Source organism: Hippoglossus hippoglossus, chromosome 1 (assembly GCF_009819705.1).
Source record: "Hippoglossus hippoglossus isolate fHipHip1 chromosome 1, fHipHip1.pri, whole genome shotgun sequence".
Classification (NCBI taxonomy): domain Eukaryota; kingdom Metazoa; phylum Chordata; class Actinopteri; order Pleuronectiformes; family Pleuronectidae; genus Hippoglossus; species Hippoglossus hippoglossus.
Genome location: NC_047151.1, coordinates 11,261,365 through 11,281,228, shown reverse-complemented (window position 1 = coordinate 11,281,228; position 19,864 = coordinate 11,261,365). Strand labels below are relative to the sequence as shown.

The window sequence follows — 19,864 nt, the reverse complement described above, 5'->3', positions numbered from 1 at the left end:
TGTACTTTCTCAGGACTGTGAATAAGAAGCCGGAGAAGAAACAAAGTCAGAAATACTCCTTTAAAAAAAGCTTCTTATTGGCAGTTGTTTTCACACAACCACAGACATGTTTAGGGGACTGATATTTGTGCAATTTGGTCCAGATCCGAATACAAATCCAGATCCAGTGGATGTAAATGTGGTTTCACAAGGGGAGTGTGCCTTGGCGGACACGCAACTGAGAACCTTCGCCTTGTTTGGTTTTATTGTGAAGGTCCAAAGCAGGCCCATCCGGTGCAGTTGCCCTGGCTCTTGCCGGTCTCGGTCTTGTGATGTTCAATGTTCTCTGTTAACCACTGAGGAGCCGGAAAGGAAGAGACAAGACAGTGCGTGTGTCCACCGATGGTTTCAGCTCGCAGCGCATTGTCTCCGGCTAATTCAAGGTGAGTTCGAATCCGTGCTAACAGCGTGAACTGTGGGAGGGGCTGGAAACGTGCGCTGACTCGACTGTGAGGAGGCTTCAACGGCTAATGTTAGCTAACTTTACTCCTTCCACCCACTGTGTCTGTGTGTGTGTGTGTGTGTGTGTGTGTGTGTGTGTGTGTGTGTGTGTGTGTGTGTGTGTGTGTGTGTGTGTGTGTGTGAGAGAGGGAAACGTGTCCCTAAGTCTGACCATACAACTGTGTGTTTGTGTGTGTTTGTGTGTGTTGGTTTAATTCCCTGTCCTGCTTGTAACGGGACGAGCGGCTCCTAGCATAACACTGTAACCTCGGCTAAAGCCAGAGCTTTGTGTAACATGCTCATGTTAGCTCAAACAGCCCCTCGCTTGGACACAAGCAACTTAAATACTAAAGTTTTTAAAACACACACACACACACACACACACACACACACACACACACACACACACACACACACACACACACACACACACACACACACACACACACACACACACACACACACATCCGGCTGATGGTTACTTCACGTGTTTGTCATAAACCGCTTCAACTTGAATTTAAACGTATTTGCCACGTTAGGAAGATGCTCACGTGTTGCAGCAACTTAATAACAAGCAGGCACTCTCAGTTTAAAACACAGTGGATTCCTGGAGGTATAGCTAGCTAACTATCCAACTGCTAAACAGTGTTGTTTAATGTTAATGTTTAAACGTTAGCTTGTCATCACATAGTTAAATGCAAACCTTTTATTTTGGCATGTTTAGCACCAACCAGCAGCCCTTGCTGTGTTTACTACATAATGCAGTGATAACAGCCGGTATGAATGTACTGTACAACCAGCCCACACCACTCCCAGTTAATCCGGTATCCTCCATCATCAGGTGGTTCCTTACTTTGAACTATTAAGATGTACCAAATGTCTACTTCCTCACAAGCATCATCTGATGACATGGACAGTTACGTGGCACATCCTCGTGTGTCCCTCTGTAAGGTGTCTCCTGTTTATGACGCAGCAACCCACTTCCTTCATAAGATAAATAAAACAGATATTAGTCATGGTTACTGTACTCCAGAGATCGTATTTAACTTAATAACAAGGACGTTTAGACTCATTAAAACACATTAGTTTCAGAGAGCTAACTATTGTTGTACAGCTACTAACTAATATAAACAGTCTTAGTTTCCTTTAATGTTACAATGTTATCTTATCATCACATAGTTTGATTAAAACCTTTTTATATTTGGCATCTTTGGCATCACCCATGCAGCATCTACTCCTGTGTTTAACACATGTGACTTGCATCATTCCCAGTTAATCCAGTATAACCCATGATATAATTCATCACCTGGTAGGGCCTCATGTACAAATATTTAGAAATGCAACGTGTCTGCTTCCTTATGAACGTCATGAGCAGTGATGTGACACATGTCTCACTGTAAGGTGTTGATTTAATGATCCTTTATTGTTATATCACAACCACAGCTTCATAAAACAGACATTCGTCCTGCACTCCAAGATAAGATATCATATTTAACTTAATTTGATAAAATACTGTGTCAAATTGAAAAAGTTGTCAGTTGCGGAGTATGTCCTTCCTGCCCCCCTTGTAAAAACTGGATATTGTCTGAGTGAGCCCATGTAAGAATACAGTAGGAAAATTCACAGCTTATTTTAAGATACCTGTATAGACAGCTCTAGGGTCAGTAGGAGAAATAAAGAAAAAGACTAATTTGGGTTGTTGTTCCTTATAACTTGGTTCGGAGAACTTTAAACTTGCATCTCACATGTTGGTAAACCGGTAATTCAACCTTGTATACCGTGTTGCCTCCCGAAGGGTGACGATTCAAGTCGTCTCAGTCAACTAAGTCAAGCATTTGTCGATTTGTTTTTTTTGTCCTTTGGGCAGCATTTAGTTGAGGAAGAAGTTGCAGAATGAGTGCTCCTCTTTTTCATTCTTTCTCTGGGCTAAAATCATTCCAGTACAGTTTCAATAAAGCAATGCTTGTTCATTTAGTCGGTTATAGCGCGAGTATGATTTACACTGTATGAGTCATTTAATGGTAATTCTGTGGAGAAGCAGGTTGAGCGCACAGCCTCATAGCCCGTCACTATGTTTGCTCTTTTGATGAGTTTGGTTTGGTTTTATGTGGCATTATCTTTGTCTGATGTGAACCACGATGTCACAACTGTGTCAACAATGAGGCTAGTTTACTCAGTCCATGTTCCATTCTGGTGCCCACACTGCCATCCCCCCCATGTCAGACACAGGCTTAGAGAACGGGTGCTAAAAATCCCTTTTTAGGCCTATTAGGTTTGTGTTACAATACAGTATGTTTGGCTATTATTGACCAAGGCATCTCCACTGTCCCTTTTTAGTTAGGATATAGGGCTGCAACAATTGACTGTATATAAAAATGAAGCTAGACTCCAGAAAGTGAAGCCGATGTGCTATTGGACGAAACTTGTATTCTCTGGAATGAACAGCAAAAGGCGACTCCACTAGATGCAAGAATAAGTAACTTTCTGTCGACGATTATAAGAAAATGACCTGACTTCTTACTTGATTTATAACATCAGTTAACATTGTCATATGGAGGTTAAGGCCTCAATCATTAGTTTCAGGTCTTTTTCAATACAGCATGATGTTTATTGTTAGGTTATGGTCCCATTTGGTTTGAAATAGATGATCAAGTATGGTATGCATGTGTGGTTACTTCAGGTTAAAAAAAAAAGAGGATGGTAGTGGACAAAATGATAAACTTGAGGCTTCAGAAACATTTGACATAACCAATGGAGGATGTCACGGTGGGTTGCCACTTTGCTCAAACTAAGGCTTTTTATTTTTGATAAATCTGACAATCCCAGTTTCCATGGGGACATTTTCAGACAAACAGACCAAAACCCACAAATTTATTGTCGTAAAGGTAAAATAAAACCAACGATTCCTCATAACCAAGAAAAACTAATTAATTCTTAATTTTTTTCCTCAAAAATTGCCTTAATCAACTAAAACTGCCACAAATGTCTGTCAATCAGCTCTTCAGTGAATTAAATTGTTTCTGCTCCAGTTTTAAAGACTCAGATATTTTGACTTTTTACCCTGGGCGTTATTAATCAGAGACTATCAAAGAATTTACACAATGAGTTCACCTGTATTTCCATTTCCGTATGTACACAACTTTAATTTGCAATTCAAATGCAGAGAGTATACAGATACAATGCATCTGTAACAAAAGACAAACACAGACACTCTTGAGGGACCCCATGGTCATTACAATGACCAAAGTGCTTCCAGCTGTTCTTCAGAGTGACTCACCCAGCTTCTTCCCTCAGGGCAGCACTCAAAGATCATGACTTTTTAGCACAACTGTGCCAGAGGAGGCAGCAGGAAGAATTCCCCTTCAGACATGCAAACAGCGTTCCTGTTTTCAAGGCCTTCAAGCCTGGATTCCTTTTGTAGTCTGCATTTTATATTACTCTGAATGTCATTGTGATTTTCACCTGCCCCTTTTCCGTGATTTCTTAAGAAAATGTATTCTGTCTTTATTGAACCAGGTTAGCCCCACTGAGTTTAAGCATCACTTACAAGGGGGACCTGGTTAAGAATAGCAGCACCACAGTTACATTACATTACATTTCATTTAGCTGACGCTTTTATCCAAAGCGACTTACAATAAGTGCATTCAACCATGAGGGTACAAACCCAGAACAACAAGAATCAAGAAAGTACAATTTCTTCAAAAGAGCAAAACTACAAAGTGCTATAAGTAAATTTCAACAGTAAAAGTAATTAACAGACAAACACACAGATTAATAACCTTAAAACTTGATCATAAACATTTGCACAAAGACAGTGTGCACTCAAGAAAATTTACAAGAGATTAAATTAACTTGTTCAACTTAACTACGTTTTGAAGCTGAAAATCAATCTGTAAATTATTATGTGCATTAGGTCCCCAAAACCTAAAAGCTTTCCATCCCAAGTCAGTCCGGACTTCAGGAACAACAAACCACAAAATGTCCATAAACCAAAGATTATGACTTCTATAATTACAGTTTAAAAGAGAAGATAAATAGGTTGCCTGGAATGGTTTTGTAAAAATACATAATACAACAAAGTTACCTTGAACTCTTCAGATAAATGTGGGAAAGCAGAAGCCATAAGGTCCCTGAACTCGTTGATTAAACAGAGGACACCAGTTAAAGTGATTTAAGGAACATATGACGTGGTTGATGCAATAGGCTGAATCGTGTTTGTTGTTTACCGATTTGTTTAAAGCTGACCTCTGATCAAGGTGGACAATTTAAGTCAGTGGAGACGGAGATTTTCTGACTAATAATGGAAAGCATGCAGACTATAGGACATTGTGTCACCTGAAACATTGAATAGAGACACCTTTGTCATGCTATGAATGTGGGCCAGGTTGACCTTGTGTTGTTGTAGCAACCTAAAATGTGGCTTTGTTGCATCTCTAGATTTTATCTGCAGGTTCTGCTAATTCCTAACGCTTTCTGGTGCGTACACTTTGATGATAAACATGATAAAAATCTAGTTTGATTTCATTCTTGTGTGAAAGAAACCTTCTGTTTCCTGTACCTTTTTTTTGGGGTAGAGGTAAAAGCAAGGATTGCAACAAAGAATTCTGAGAATTATTTGCATCGCATATTTCCTCTGAAGCATGTTGTTTCTGTCATTTGTCATCTCGGTGATAGAAGCAGTCATAGATTTATGAGGGCTTTATATGATGGCTTTATATGATGTTTGGCAGGAGGTTGTTTCAGGATGTTGTTTCTTCCATCCGTTCAGCTAACTGTGTCTTTAAGCCAAACAGACCTTCCCGAATCTGGCGCAGCTCCTCCCCCATTGTACGTCTGTGTCACCCACCCTCCTCCTCTTCCTCCCTCCCTTCCTTCTGTGCTGCTTGATGGCTCGTACATGCCCTCCTTTTGTTGACTAATGCGGCAGGGCAAAAGAGAGGCATTTAAAAAAAGAAAGGGGATTTGAAAAATAATAAAGGGAATCCACAGACGCGTGGGATGGAAAATCATCCGGGATCTTTGTGCACCAACCCTCATGTGAGTCAAATGGCCTTTTTTTCTCTTCCATCTCTCATATTCTCTGTCTTCATCCTCCGTTTCTTTCACACTATCTTGTATTACCTCTCTTTTTATTCTGTATATTCAGTATGTCTGCCTCTATTGCAGTGTCATCCCTGCCTTAGCTTTATGCATGCGTACCTACCCCCATACCATGATGCCGGCTGCTGATGCTGTCTTGTGATGCTTGAGTGGAGGCCACGGCGTGCTGAATGAGATGCAGGCTAAATCATAGGACTTAGTCCAAGAAGGGTTCATTTGTGTGTGTAAGCTGATACATGAATGTTAAAGAAAAGCAGAAAAGAATCTTAATGTTGCTTTTATTATGTCGTACTGATATGATGGACATTTGCTCTGTTATGCTAAGGTCTTGTACCCTACATTCATAGTAGGTTTGAACTTTAATAGGACATGGTCTAAATATTGTTCTGATCTTCCTGTATAACTCATTTCTAAATATTTAAGAAACGAATAAGACGACTAAAATGTGGAATAAAAATCTAAAACTGAACAGTAGCACTTCCTCAGAGGAAATAATATAGGAAAACATCAGCCCTTACAGTGAATGAAATGAATTTCCTTGAAGATGCATCAATGAAAATGTTTTGGAAGCAGAGGGAAGATTTTATAAAGCTCAACACAACATTCAAAATCGCTATCACAGTTTTAAATACCTTAATATTTTTTACATAAAGGGTTTTGAGCTGCTTTAAACCCCACTTTTGGGTTAAGACAATCCACAAGCTTCTGCTCCATGGAATCAATTAAAATAAATTAAATTAGAGAGGCATGCCACGCCCACAGAATGCTAGCTAGGCTAAGTACATTCTGCATATGTCACCTCCATTTTTTACAGTTTGTCTCGTTTCATATTTTAAATAAGTAATGTATTTCATCTGATTACAATGAAAGAAGTCGTAAAGAGTGGCTCTGTTCTGTTGAAACAATGCCGTCCCTATATAAACTGTACAAATAAATTGTAAAATGACATGACTTACAGTAAGTAGCTGTGCCTGTACACTAAGCATTTGTCTTTCTGTTTTGGAGAGAATACAATGTCTTATAGCATCATATTAAAAAGACATGTATCCTCAAAAGTGATGATTTTTTAAGAAGATATAGTGTTTCTTTACACGGATTTACACCCTGAGAGTTTCCTGCATACGTGTCCTGAGACTGGGATCTTTGCCTATAACAATATTTGATCAACCCTCACTAATCATTGATGGTTATCTGTTTGACAGCGCATGACGCCACTATTTTCAGTGGATCACCAGCCCAAGACATCGGAGACACAGAGACACAGCACATGTAATTTTGCAATAGTTGAAATCTCAGCAGGGCTTTAAGCAAGTATTCAGCTGTGTTGATTGTTGTCTTTAGTACAGTCAGAAGATAATTAGTTCCTATTTTGCAACCTGTTGCAATGAAGTCATTTTCATAACAACGTGGTTGTGTGAAAGTAAAATGTACTTTAATGTTGATTTAATGTCATCTTTACCTTGGAGTGTATGAAGACTTTACTGCACTAATGTGGTGCTTTTTGAAGCGGGTACAAATAAGAATACTGAATTACATCATGGATGAAATTCTAAGCATTATGACCGTATGGCAGCGTTCTCTGTGCAGCTGAAGTCACATGATGTAGCACAGGCCTTTTAAAATATGTTTGTGTAAGTTGAGATGTTCTTTGCTCCTCTCTGATACAGAGACTCTTTTATTTGGGTTTTCTGTCTTTCTGAGTATACTTAGACCCATAATGTTTGATTGTGCTCCTCTGTGTGGGTGGCTCAGTTGGATACGTTACAGCAGAACAAAGTGTCCATACACAGCAGGCATTGATTCTACCTTTACTATTCATTCCACTGACACTAGTCTACTAGGAAATGAAAACTTCATGGAATTTAATATTTGTACCACAGTGGGATCGCTGTTAACCCTAACCCTGCTGAACTCTGCACCACAGTGATAATTTTTATCTCACTTACTACCACCACTTATATTTACACCTGCACTTTATATATACTTATCATATCTACACTACCTACTTCTGTTGCTGCTAGTCTTGTATCAATACTGTTCATATTCCATATCTATTTCTTACTGTACATATCTTATTTATTTACATATTCCACTTTACATATGCACATACACTTTTTTTGCACTTCTGGTTAGATGCTAAACTGCATTTTGTTGTCTCAGTACTTGTGCAGTACCTCTGTGCAATGACAATAAAGTTGAATCTAATCTAATCTAATTTAATTTCTCCTGAACTTTATGTTGGTTCATTCTCATGTCACTGAACTCTCCATTTGGCTTCAATTCCCAGAAGTGCAGAAGAGTGAAACTGAGCTCAGTCAGTAACTCGATCAAACCCCAGAGGTTGTTTTTTTTGTTGGAATTCCAAGCCGTCAATCCACTCAGGAATTTGAGGTCCCTGTGGTTTACCAGACCGCCTTGAAAAAGTATTTAAGTAGTTGACTTTCAGTACTTAACTAGGCAAGTGCAACTGTCATAATGCATCCACAGCAGCAGAGGGCAGCATGTATGCATGTATCACTGAGAACTTGAACACTAACTACAGTTTAAAATAGCTGGATGAGCTATACACGGTATATGAATGATCCATTGTGCAGTATCACTATAAGCTATAGTTGTGATTCTGAAGTGAACACATCCACAACAGAGTCTGACACAGATAATTAAACCCATGGACATAAATACATAAATGCTGGGGGGGAGAGCAGTTTGTCTGCATAAAAATAACAACAGTTACAATATAATTCTGTCATCCTACACTATAGTTTTAATAGGCCATTATTATTATTATTATTATTATTATTATTAACAATAATAATTATAAAATAAAATAAAATATTTAATACTAGTTCTACTGGGTTATAGAAAGAATGATAGAAGGTTAGAGAAAGAGCAAGGCTGAGAGAGAGAGGTTGAAAGTGCCAAGGAAAGAGCGCCACATACAGTTCTGCAATGAAGAAATGGTAGAAAAAGACTAAGATCAAACTAACCTTATATGTTATTATGTAAAAGAAACCACTAATGAAACTAACGGGACAAATGAGACTAAATCAACCCACAGTGTATAGAGATAATTTGATCCACAGTCCAGCTAATGAATGTGAAACACTCTTGTGACACCTGCTGTTAAAACAGCTTACTGTGAACAGAGAGCAGATCCATCATGTGTAACATGTGCTTTAATGAGAAGTCAATATGTGTGAGACTGAAACTGTGTTGTTGCGGTTTTGTCTTGTATGTAAAATCATCAGCTAAAATCACAATTGTGCTACAGATTAGTTTTGGACAATTTCTTGATTCCATTTTAACCCTCGGGAGGCTGTATTCAGCCCATGGGACAAGAATAAGGGAGGGACAGTTCAATTCAAATGGACCGACACAAATATGCCAGGCATGTGCAGGGAGCCACCTACTTGGTGGTGGCTCCCTGCCATGCCTTGTTTCTCATCAGCCAATGAGCCCAGAGAAAGGCATTTACCACAGATGATGAGCTGAGGCCTGTGACATCTATAGCTATCCAAATGGTTCTCTTAGTATAAAGCAGTTCCCCAGTTTAGCCAAGTCTGACAGTTTTTGTCCACATGACAACAAAAGTGAAATGGCTGAAGGAGAAGAATCAGAGCATGAGAGGAATTGTGAGCTCTCCACACAGCTAAATGTTTACATATGTGTTGAGTTTTGAAAGATACTAAGAAAGTGGTAGTTGATTCATATTTAGTTGGAAAACAAAGACACAATTGTTATACTGTCTGTGGCATGGTGGGGCTGTGGTTTGCACTGTTGCCTCACAGCCAATAGGTTCTTGGTTTGAATCCCAGATTGGCCGGGGTCTTTGTTGCATGTTGTCGCTGTGTCTACGTGTCTTCCTCCCACAGTCCATAGACATGCAGATTATGGTTAGGTTAACTGGAGACCCTAAATTAAATGTGAGCATGAAGTTTCTGGTTATTAAACCAATCAAACCAATCAATTAGTAAATAGTATTAAAGAATCCCTCCTCCCTACCAGTTTTATTCATGTGACCAGAGCGTTGCCTTGCCATGCAAAGCAATGTCCTACAGCATGTTTCTCACCTCTGGAAAAAAAGTGTTGTTTATGAAAAAAACAAAACATTTTTAGCATAGTTTTGTTGTGTTTTCATGCTTCAGCATCTGAATATCTGGAAGGCCCAAGTGAGTATGACCTACGGGGGGTTTTGGCTGTAAAATAATGGTTCACATTTTGCTTTACCATCTTTTTACTGGATCAATCTCAGTCTCTCTTCTGTCTTTGTTTTGCAGGAGCTCTACTATCGGAGAATGCAGAGGGTGAGGGAATCGATGGAGAAAGAGAAAATGGGCGATCAGAATCAGGTATGTGAGGAAATACTAGTATTATTATTTTTTGTAATAATGCCTCTAGATGTGAAGTGGAGTGGGCTTTTACGAGTTGTGGGTAATAAATTTGAATCAAATTAAATGGTCTCTGGATGCGCTTGTTGGTTTCACCTCTTTTGACTGTAGTTTAAGAGGAGGTTGAGAGTGTGTGTGGCAACATGCAACCGAGCAGACTACTCCAAGCTGGCCCCCATCATGTTTGGCATCAAAGCACACCCTGAGGAGTTTGACCTGGAGGTTGTGGTGCTTGGTTCACATCTCATCGATGACTATGGGTAAGAACAACCATTACAACAGCTTCCTTTGAACAAGCTTGTTGCATATGTCCTAAAACAGTGAAATTGTGTTTGAAGAACAGTGCAACAGTTATTCTGTCAGGTTTATTTCTCCAGGATTCATTTGTCACTTTGTCTTGTTTTTTCCTACTTTCCACTCCTCAGGAACACTTTTCGCATGATCGAGCAGGATAACTTTGACATCGGCTCCAAGCTCCACACCATCGTGAGAGGAGAGGATGAGGCAGCCATGGTGGAGAGCGTCGGGCTGGCACTGGTGAAACTCCCTGATGTCCTGCAGAGGCTGCGCCCTGACATCCTGATCATCCATGGTGACCGTTTTGATGCACTCGCCCTGGCGACTGCTGCAGCACTGATGAACATTAGAATACTTCACTTGGAGGGTGGAGAGGTGAGGAGGCGTCAGTGTTGAGCAACAGAATAGATCGCATAACATACACTATATCTTAAAACGTGGTCTGGCTTCTTTTCGCAGGTGAGTGGTACGATTGATGACTCGATCCGCCACGCTATAAGTAAACTGGCCCATTACCACGCCTGCTGCACACCCCGGGCGGAGCAGTACCTCATCGCCATGTGTGAGGACCACTCTCGCATCTTGCTGGCTGGCTGCCCTTCTTATGATAAGCTGCTGTCAACTCATCAAAAAGGCGACTACATGGATATTATCAAGAGCTGGCTGGGTACGCAGGGATACAGTCATTACACAGTAAGGTAGCGTTAAACTTTTGTGTGTGTGTTTTTATGTGATATGTGTTTTGCTCTTGTTGCAGGTGACAAGGTGCAGAGGCATGATTATGTCGTGGCTTTGCAGCACCCAGTCACCACAGACATCCAGCACTCCATAAAGATCTATGGACTAATGCTGGATGCCCTCCTCTCCTTCAACAAGAAGACCCTCATCCTCTTCCCTAATATTGATGCCGGTTAGTTTCACCTATGTCTCCTATCATCAGGGTTATTGTATGATTTAATAAAATATTTGAATAGTTGCATTAATAAATATGTCTCTTGATCTTCCCTTTCCTACGTAAACAGGCAGTAAGGAGATGGTGCGTGTGATGAGGAAAAAGGGCATCGAGCAGCACCCCAACTTTCGAGCGGTGAAGCACATTCCCTTTGAGCAGTTCATCCAGCTGGTGTGCCACGCCGGCTGCATGATCGGAAACAGCAGCTGTGGCGTGCGAGAGGCAGGGGCCTTCGGCACCCCCGTCATTAACCTGGGAACCAGGCAGACTGGCAGAGAGACAGGTGAGAAAGACAAAACCCAAGATTACATCTATTCCTTCTGTTAATTAAGCTAATCCTGGTGTTATTATAGAGCTGCTTTCATCATCGAACACAGGTTATGTTTTTTGATGAATAGTAAAGGATGATGGGCAGCTTGAAGACAAAGATACTGCCAAGGTGTCAAGATCAATTTCTTCATGTAAGCAACCCAAAGCAAGTATCATTCTGTTAATTCTAATGGCCTTTTTATGACATTTCCCTCTGCCAGGTGAAAATGTTCTACATGTCAGGGATGCTGATACTCACAATAAGATCTACCACGCTCTGGAGCTGCAGTTTGGGAAGAGATACCCCTGGTATGACCAACGTCCTGCTTGTCTGTCTCACTAAGTCTCTGTCTTAGTCATTCAGTTTTTCTCTTGCAGATCCTCTAAATATTGATTTTAGATTTTTTTTTATTCAGTCCACACTGTAAATTGCACAACAGGTTCGACTGAATGTGGAAGCACCGGCATGCCTCTTAGAGTTGGCTAAATGTAGTTGCTATACCAACGCTACACGATAGCAGTTACCTAGAGAGTAGTGAACTTGTCTGGCAGGTGCATTCGGCAATAGTGTTAAATATCCTTGTTTGAACAGTGTGCGTAGGTGACAATGTAAGTTCTCATCACTTGTACCTGATGTTATGTTTCATTGTACAATAACACTGGTTGTCTATATTATATTGTTTAGGAGCTCATGTGGTAATTAGCAGGCTATTAGCTTGTGAATGGGAATCACTTGTGAATCACTTACCAAATACAAACAAATCTACCACTAACTTTGCCGGGATTTCAAGCCTTCATGTTTGGAATAAGTGGATGTTTGGAATGTTGCTGCTTTTTCTCTAACCGGAAGATTTGGTCATTTAGATACCATGAGAATACCGTCACCCACACTGTTGCTTACATGAGTGATATTATTGGATAGTATATAAATAATGCAGTGCGGGTGTAGCATCTCTGTTTGTGTGTTTTTAGTTGTTTCTGCTTTCCTCTGCAGACCACTGTTTTTAGTTTTGCTGAACTAGAAATAGGCTTTCTGATTTCTGTGTGGATCACGTTTTCTTGATTCTGTGATGCTTTAGCTCACATAAACCTTTATAACTGTTGTATATAACTGTTACATAACCTTGTGAACACCTCACAGTGATGTCAACAAAAGTATTTTCCTGTTTCCCGTCAGCTCTAAGATTTATGGCGATGGCAACGCCGTGCCTCGTATTCTCAAATTCCTGCACACCATTGACCTGGACGAGCCCCTCCAGAAGACCTTCTGTTTCCCGCCGGTGAAAGACCCCATCTCCCAAGACATCGATCACATCCTGGAGACACAGAGCGCTCTTTCCGTTGACCTGGGAGGGACCAACCTCAGAGTGGCTATCATCTGCATGAAGGTTGGCTGCATAGAGACACACCAGTGCATTAGTTCTGATGTAGCTAGATTTTTATGGGCCTTAAGTCTTTAACTTGAAGATATTAGTTTCACTTTGTTATTCGTCTGTCATTTGATCGCTGTACCTTTTTTTACAATATTAATTGATCAATAATTAGTATTTGAATAAGTGATGCTTTCTTTTTATTTTTGACTTTTTTCCATGATGGTGTGTCAAATTCACTCCTTCCCTCTCTGTCCAGGGTAAGATAGTCAAGAAGTACGCTCAGCCCAACCCAAGGACCTTTGAGGCCAGAATGCATCTCTTATTAAAGATGTGCTCTGATGCCATGCGGGACGCTGTGAACCTCAACTGCAGAATACTTGGTGTTGGTATGTTAACTCTCACTGGGGTTGGGCCGTTGTAAAACATGTTTACCACAAGGTGTCGTACTTGACTTGGCAGACACTCCTTGAATGGAATATTACTGGAAGTGACACAGAGAGTCAATGAATGAGAGTGTAGCAGCTCCAGTCCACAATTTTACGAAATAAGAAGAGACGTGAGGGAAGTTGTAACTATTATATTTTTATTACTCGAACAACACAAGGACCATTGAACTTGATCCACTTCAAATCCTCTTGTTATCACTAAAAAAAAACAACAACACATTAACTTTCGTGAAGAGACACTCCCCCCCCCCCCCCCCCCCCCCCCCCTCCCTCTCATGAAGTTTGATGTTGCCGGCCTTTGCTCTGCAATATATTGTTCTCTTAATACTGATGTAATACCATGATGACCCTGACGTAAGCTACCGTTTAATTTGTCAGAACCTGTTATCCTGAAAAATGTCAGTCTAGCCAGTCAATAAAACCTGTTCAAGCTCCTTCTCTGAACCGAACCTGCAAAACCATAAAATGTTCCAACTCAACACACACCGTTATGGAAACACTCTATTATGAAAGTATGAAAATATTTTCTCATGGTTTTGTTAAAATCATCTCTATCATCTCATGGTTTTGTTAAAATGTGTTTTCCACTTCTCAGGAGTGTCCACAGGTGGACGTGTAAACCCACAAGAAGGTGTGGTCTTGCACTCAACAAAGCTGGTCCCGGAATGGTCCTCGGTGAACCTGAGAACACCCATCTCTGATGCTCTGCACCTCCCCGTCTGGGTCGACAACGACGGCAACTGCGCCGCGTTGGCTGAGAAGAAGTTCGGTCATGGCAAAGGAGTGGAGAACTTTGTGACCATCATCACAGGAACAGGTGAGGAGGCAGGAATTGATCCAGCTATGTTATTTTTGGAATCTCAGAGAGTGAGTAATTGAGTTGAGACTAACTGAAGTTGCACCTCTGGTCAGCTCGACTACTTTTCCCAGCGGCTGTTGCCCTTTCAAAATGAAATGGCGCAAACAATTTCCATTATCAAACCATTTTTTGCAAAGCTTTGGACAAACCTTAACTTCTTTCCATAGAAGAGATTTGACAGTGCTGCTATAGGAGGGAGAGTTACACCTCTGTATCAACTCTGTTGAGTGAGAGGCAGAACGCTGGAGCAGGAGTCTGTAACCCAGACGGAGGCAGAAGCTACTTTCACATGTGCTCTGTAAACCCTTACCTTTTTAAGACATTATTCAAAGGAGCTTGTCGTGTGAACACGATGTGCAAACCAGTAAAATGGTAAATCTGGGATGCTGTTTTGTACTCGGTTCCTTTTATAAACCAGATCTCCTACTTAACAGCACTGACAGTGTGGGGAAGTAAATATCATGACTGTGTCTATAGGTATTGGAGGCGGAATCATCCATAACAGTGAGCTGGTCCATGGCAGCTCCTTCTGCGCCGCAGAGCTGGGTCACATCATGGTTTCCTTAGAAGGCCCAGAGTGTTCATGTGGCAGCCATGGATGCATTGAGGCCTACGCGTCCGGCCAGGCCCTGCAGAGAGAGGCCAAGAGGCTGCACGACGGTATGTGTTTGCTTTTAGTGTTCATGAACCTTCCAGGAATGTGCTAAGAGTGGAGAAATGTCACACCCTGAAAACGTTTAAGTTTTGTTAACCCTCAAATAACATGCATTTCCAAAATAGAGAGGCTTATGCATGTAAGCCTGAATGTTTTTAACGAGTTCAGACTCTCACTTGTTCTGAACTGCTTGAACTTAGACAGAGTAGATCATGACATTTGTTTCTGCATCATTATCATTGTTGTGTTGCTAAAAAAAATGTCTTAGATTGTATAACTAATCTAGAAGAATTAAAACAACTAAGCAAAGTGGTTGAGGCAGATAAAGTAAATATAGTTTCTGACCACGCATTTCCAAAAGGGCTTGACAGACAGGATCATTAACATACTTGAGGCTTTGTAGCGTCTGACTTGAGTGTCGCTGTCTCTCAGAGGACCTGCTGAAGGTGGAGGGGATGGATATGAAGCTTTCTGAGCCTATCACTGCTGCCCACCTCATCAGCGCAGCCAAACTGGGGAACTCAAAAGCCAACGCTGTCCTGAACAGGGGTAAGAGCACAAATTAGACACACAAATACGCACATACACACTCCATTCTGTTTAAAGAGATCAAAGTGCAAAATGTGTTTTATTTAACTTCTAGAGAGTTCAAACAAACCTTCCTTCTGCGCAGTCTGCAAACATAGCCTAGAGGTGTGTTTGACAGTGACTCACTGCATTCATTGTGGAGTGTAGTGAAGTCAATAATACTTAGGCTGCTGGCTATAAAATCAGCTTAAAACAATGTCCTCTCCTCTCCTCTCCAGCCTGCACAGCTCTCGGCGTGGGCATTGTCAACATCCTCCACGTAGTGAACCCGTCACTGGTGATTCTGTCTGGAGTCTTGGCCTCTTACTACGAGTCTCCTGTGCAGCACATCATCACTGAGAGAGCCCTCGTCTCTGCCCAGAGCATCAAAGTTGTCACATCAGACTTGGAGGAACCTGCATTACTTGGAGCTGCCAGCATGGTGTTGGACTATGCAACTAGAAGAACATATTGAAGGAAATAGTCTTGATTTGCTTAGGACCGATACCAAAAACAGCAAAGCAAGACTGAAAGGAAAGTAGTACCTGTCACGCCTAGATATATATATATATATATATATATATATATCTATATATATATATATATATAGATATATATAGATATATATAGATATATATAGATATATATAGATAGGATACATTTTATAGAGTGAATGAAAATGTATCATTGTTAAGGAAAAATCTAATATTTTATATATTCTTATTTTGTATGTCCTAATTGTTCATAACCTGGATGAGTTAGTTACTGTTTTACTTTTGTTTTCCACAAAATTGCATACTGTCACGTCTGTGAGAATCACGCCTTGACTGGGTCAAATGTTAGGTTGGTAAACTGCATGTTGGAAACGTTAAAAGAAAAAGTCCCAGGGCTAGAATCCACCTCAAATCCATTTTCAAGCCAAAATGACCCATTCAAGACAGGACTTTCCCACTTTACTTGTAATGTGATTTCTCACAGAGAGGTCAGCTAAGAAATGGGAACACTTGTTTCAGATGTGACCAAAACTGTTGCTGAAACATGCCCCTGTATCATCTACTCTGTTCTCTCTACATGCTTTTCTCACTTTTCTGTAAGTCCTGTATGGAGTAATTATCTCTTTTTCAGATTAAAGAGTTACTGTCCAGTTACTATGTCACATTTCCATTTCCTGTCCCTTTTTAAATTATTTGAAAAACAGAAGTGCTTTAAGAATGTTAGTACAGTCAGTGGTCTAAGATGTAACAAATACACGGTCATTATAAAATCAGTATAAATGCTATGCTGGCTCATGTGAATGAAATGTTCAGGCAGCAAATGTTTTAGCTTTACCGCTGCTACACTGATATCTGAGTGAGAAACATTTGCCTGAATCAGGTAAACTTTCTTTTTGTTCTTTTACATTACATAACAACAGACTTATGAAGATTTTACCAGGTGTTCTCTATGCCTCTCTGAGATATATTGTATCTCTGATTATGTGGTTTGCATGTGCCATTACAAACTGTATTGTACATGTCATGCTTTATGACATTTTTAGATACATTTCTATGTAATTTAATTGGTTTATGCAGATCTAAATCAGTGGAAGAGCACTGGAACAACCTGAAAAACATATGGAAGGAGGCATGCCTAGAAGTAGTGGGGAGAAAAACAAAAAACCATAAACCTTGGTTATCAACAAACACACAGAAGAAAATTGAAGAAAGGAGGGCAAAAAAAGACACACTAAACAAAAGCAAAACCCGAGCAAAAAAGGCAGCAGCTCACAAAGAATATGAAACAGCAAATAAAGAGGTGAAGAAAAGTGCAAAATGTGACAAGCGGAACTACATTGAGAATTTGGCACAGGAAGCAGAGGAAGCAGCTGGAAAAAACAACCTCAAAGAACTCTACATGACCACCAAGAAACTAGCTGGAAAGTTTAGGCAGACAAACACTCAGATCAGGGACAAACAGGGACGACTCCTCACCACCAAGGAAGAACAACATCAAAGGTGGACAGAACACTTTAGGGAGCTGCTCAACAGACAGCCCCCTGCCCAAAAGGTAGAGATCCCACCAGCCACGCACACGCTTGACATCAACTGTGCCCCCCCAACAAGATCTGAGGTGAGGAAGGCCATCAAGGCATTGCGACGTGGCAAAGCAGCAGGGACAGATGACATCCCATCAGAGGCTCTACAAGCGGATCTCGACACCTCAACCACCATGCTCCACCAGCTAATAAAGACCATATGGATTGAAGAAGGAAACATACCAACAGACTGGAAGGACGGGCTCATTTCTGTCATACCAAAGAAAGGAAACCTCAGGGATGCAACAGCTACCGAGGGATCATGTTGCTATCAACACCAGGCAAAGTGTTCAGCCGCATCATCTTGGAGAGACTGCGCAAGGGGGTTGATGATGAACTGAGAGAAAACCAAGCTGGTTTCAGGAATGAAAGATCATGCAGCGACCAAATTGCTAGCCTCAGGATCATTATTGAGCAGTCCATAGAATGGCAAACACCTGTTTATGTCAATTTCATAGACTTTGAAAAGGCATTTGACAGTGTAGACCGTGAAATGCTATGGAAACTCATGGCACACTATGGAATCCCCCCAAAGTATATCAACATCATTAAGAACATATACTGGGACATGCAATGCAACGTACTCTTCCAGGGATGCGCACAAGAAAAATTCAAAGTGCTCACCGGCGTGAAACAGGGCTGCCTGCTTTCCCCTTTCATCTTCCTTCTGTGCATTGACTTCTGTGCATTGACTGACATGGTACAATCAACCCACAATAAAAGGACTGGCATCCAGTGGAGTCTGACAGAACATCTGGAGGACCTCGACTTTGCGGATGACATTGCACTACTCTCCTACTCTCCCATGTTTCTTAGTGCATAATGTTTAAACGTAAAAGGGACATATAATGTATGTCCCTTTTACACCTGGATCTTCCACTCAAGTTAATGCACTGCTGTGCTTTAAAAGCAGTCTGCCATCAGTTTCATCTCTAAAACTTAGTGTGACACTCTCATGCAGATTGTTTGTTCCTCACGTGTTTAGTTATTACTTCACAACAAGGATGTTATTTTTCCCTCGGTCTGTTTGTTTGTTTTTTTTACAGCAGGATTTAGCAAAACCTACTTAGCAAATTTCCACGAAAACTTGATGGAAGGATTGGACATGGGCCACAAAAGAACCATTTAAATGTTGACACACATCTGGACAAAGGAGTGGATGCAGGACATTTTTTTCACTTTCTTTGACATTTCCCAGGGAATAATACATAGATTTTGATCAACAATCTGATCAGATATATTTTGGTGACTGATCTGTTTAACTGTGATTGTGTGACTTAAAGAGGTCTCTTTGGCCTTGGTGAAGATTTGCGTACTACTGAGTGCTGTTCCAGTTTTGTTGCTGTGATTCAACTTAATCCTAGATTACAGCCATCATAAAAACGTAACGTAAAAAAAATGTATGGACTTTTTCATCAGTTTGAATCGTTTTGTCTTTTTAATGATTTATTCCCATCAATTATTTTATGTTGATTGTAAATTCCATGGATATGTGTTGCCATTGATGACCATTCATGTCCCAACACAAAGAAAACCTAGTTGATGCTGTTGTACGATGTTCTAACTGAACTATCAGCAAGCAGACACATATTTTACACTGTGTTGCAAAAGGAACAAATGCAATGACCTCTGTTACATTAACAACAACTGGAAGCTTCTTGCTCTTTGTGTTTATCATGTTCAACATCATCACAATTTCCAATTGAGCAACTAACACTGTCGTAGTGAATCTGTACAACGACTACTTGTTGTATTTGCTGAACCTTAATGATATTGTGATTGTTTGACAGTGGTTGCTCTCAGCTTCGGGTCAGGTGAGTGTCTACCTGACACCTGAGCCCTTTGAGACCGTGAGAGTTAATAATTAACCATAATTTTGACTCCGGGCCCTGAAAGGCTTGTAAAGGCAGAGACTGAGAAACACACTCAAGACGAACCTGCTGCAGCCTGCACCACAACAACACAACTGTGACATCAAAGACACTTTATAACAACACAACAAGTCCACATTCTGTCATTTGTTTTGGACATGTGCAATAAAAATCCATACCTGGACCATATATGTATGCAGAGCACACATTCAGATGACATCACAGTTTCTTTGACAACAGAACATATGCGAACAGAAATAACACCACGGTCTGACAGTGATCACAATCATCATGTAACAGTGAATCTCGCCTATTTGCAGACTGCGGATTTATCTCACAAGTCGAGTCGTCACGCAGCGCGTCACGGGACCCGGATGCAGCAGGGTCCAAAGATTTGATTGGTCCAATTTTGAAGCAGCTGCGGGGCGATTGGTGGTTTCCCCTATCACTCGCCCATCCCGGTTTGTGATTGGTCGCTCACCCGTTTCCGCTT

The 19,864-nt window shown here is 40.8% G+C and overlaps 1 protein-coding gene across 3 annotated transcripts; it reads left to right on the top strand.

The window, feature by feature from the left end:
- The first annotated feature begins 293 nt into the window (after positions 1–293).
- Positions 294–16,647, top strand: gne (glucosamine (UDP-N-acetyl)-2-epimerase/N-acetylmannosamine kinase). Of its 3 annotated transcripts, none has more exons than XM_034598627.1 (15): positions 294–422; positions 9,858–9,929; positions 10,080–10,228; positions 10,394–10,640; positions 10,725–10,932; positions 11,023–11,175; positions 11,288–11,500; positions 11,748–11,835; positions 12,704–12,914; positions 13,156–13,285; positions 13,941–14,162; positions 14,682–14,864; positions 15,292–15,408; positions 15,666–16,010; positions 16,077–16,121. In XM_034598627.1, exons 2-14 carry the CDS (start codon positions 9,876–9,878, stop codon positions 15,899–15,901), a joined length of 2,211 nt encoding a protein of 736 aa, XP_034454518.1. In that variant the 5' UTR covers positions 294–422; positions 9,858–9,875; the 3' UTR covers positions 15,902–16,010; positions 16,077–16,121. The 3 variants fall into 3 exon arrangements, with proteins under 3 accessions (XP_034454518.1, XP_034454509.1, XP_034454500.1); XM_034598618.1 differs by lacking the exon at positions 294–422 and adding an exon at positions 5,340–5,517 and having other exon boundaries at positions 15,666–16,016; positions 16,079–16,647; XM_034598609.1 differs by lacking the exon at positions 294–422 and adding an exon at positions 5,340–5,517.
- Positions 16,648–19,864: the final 3,217 nt, after the last annotated feature.

Coding starts and splice junctions, on each gene's coding strand:
- gne (XM_034598618.1), top strand. CDS start 5,479: ATGGAAAATCATCCGGGATCTTTGTGCACCAACCCTCAT. Junction 5,518..9,857: donor CTTTGTGCACCAACCCTCAT/GTGAGTCAAATG, acceptor TTTGTTTTGCAG/GAGCTCTACTATCGGAGAAT. Junction 15,409..15,665: donor CAACGCTGTCCTGAACAGGG/GTAAGAGCACAA, acceptor TCTCCTCTCCAG/CCTGCACAGCTCTCGGCGTG.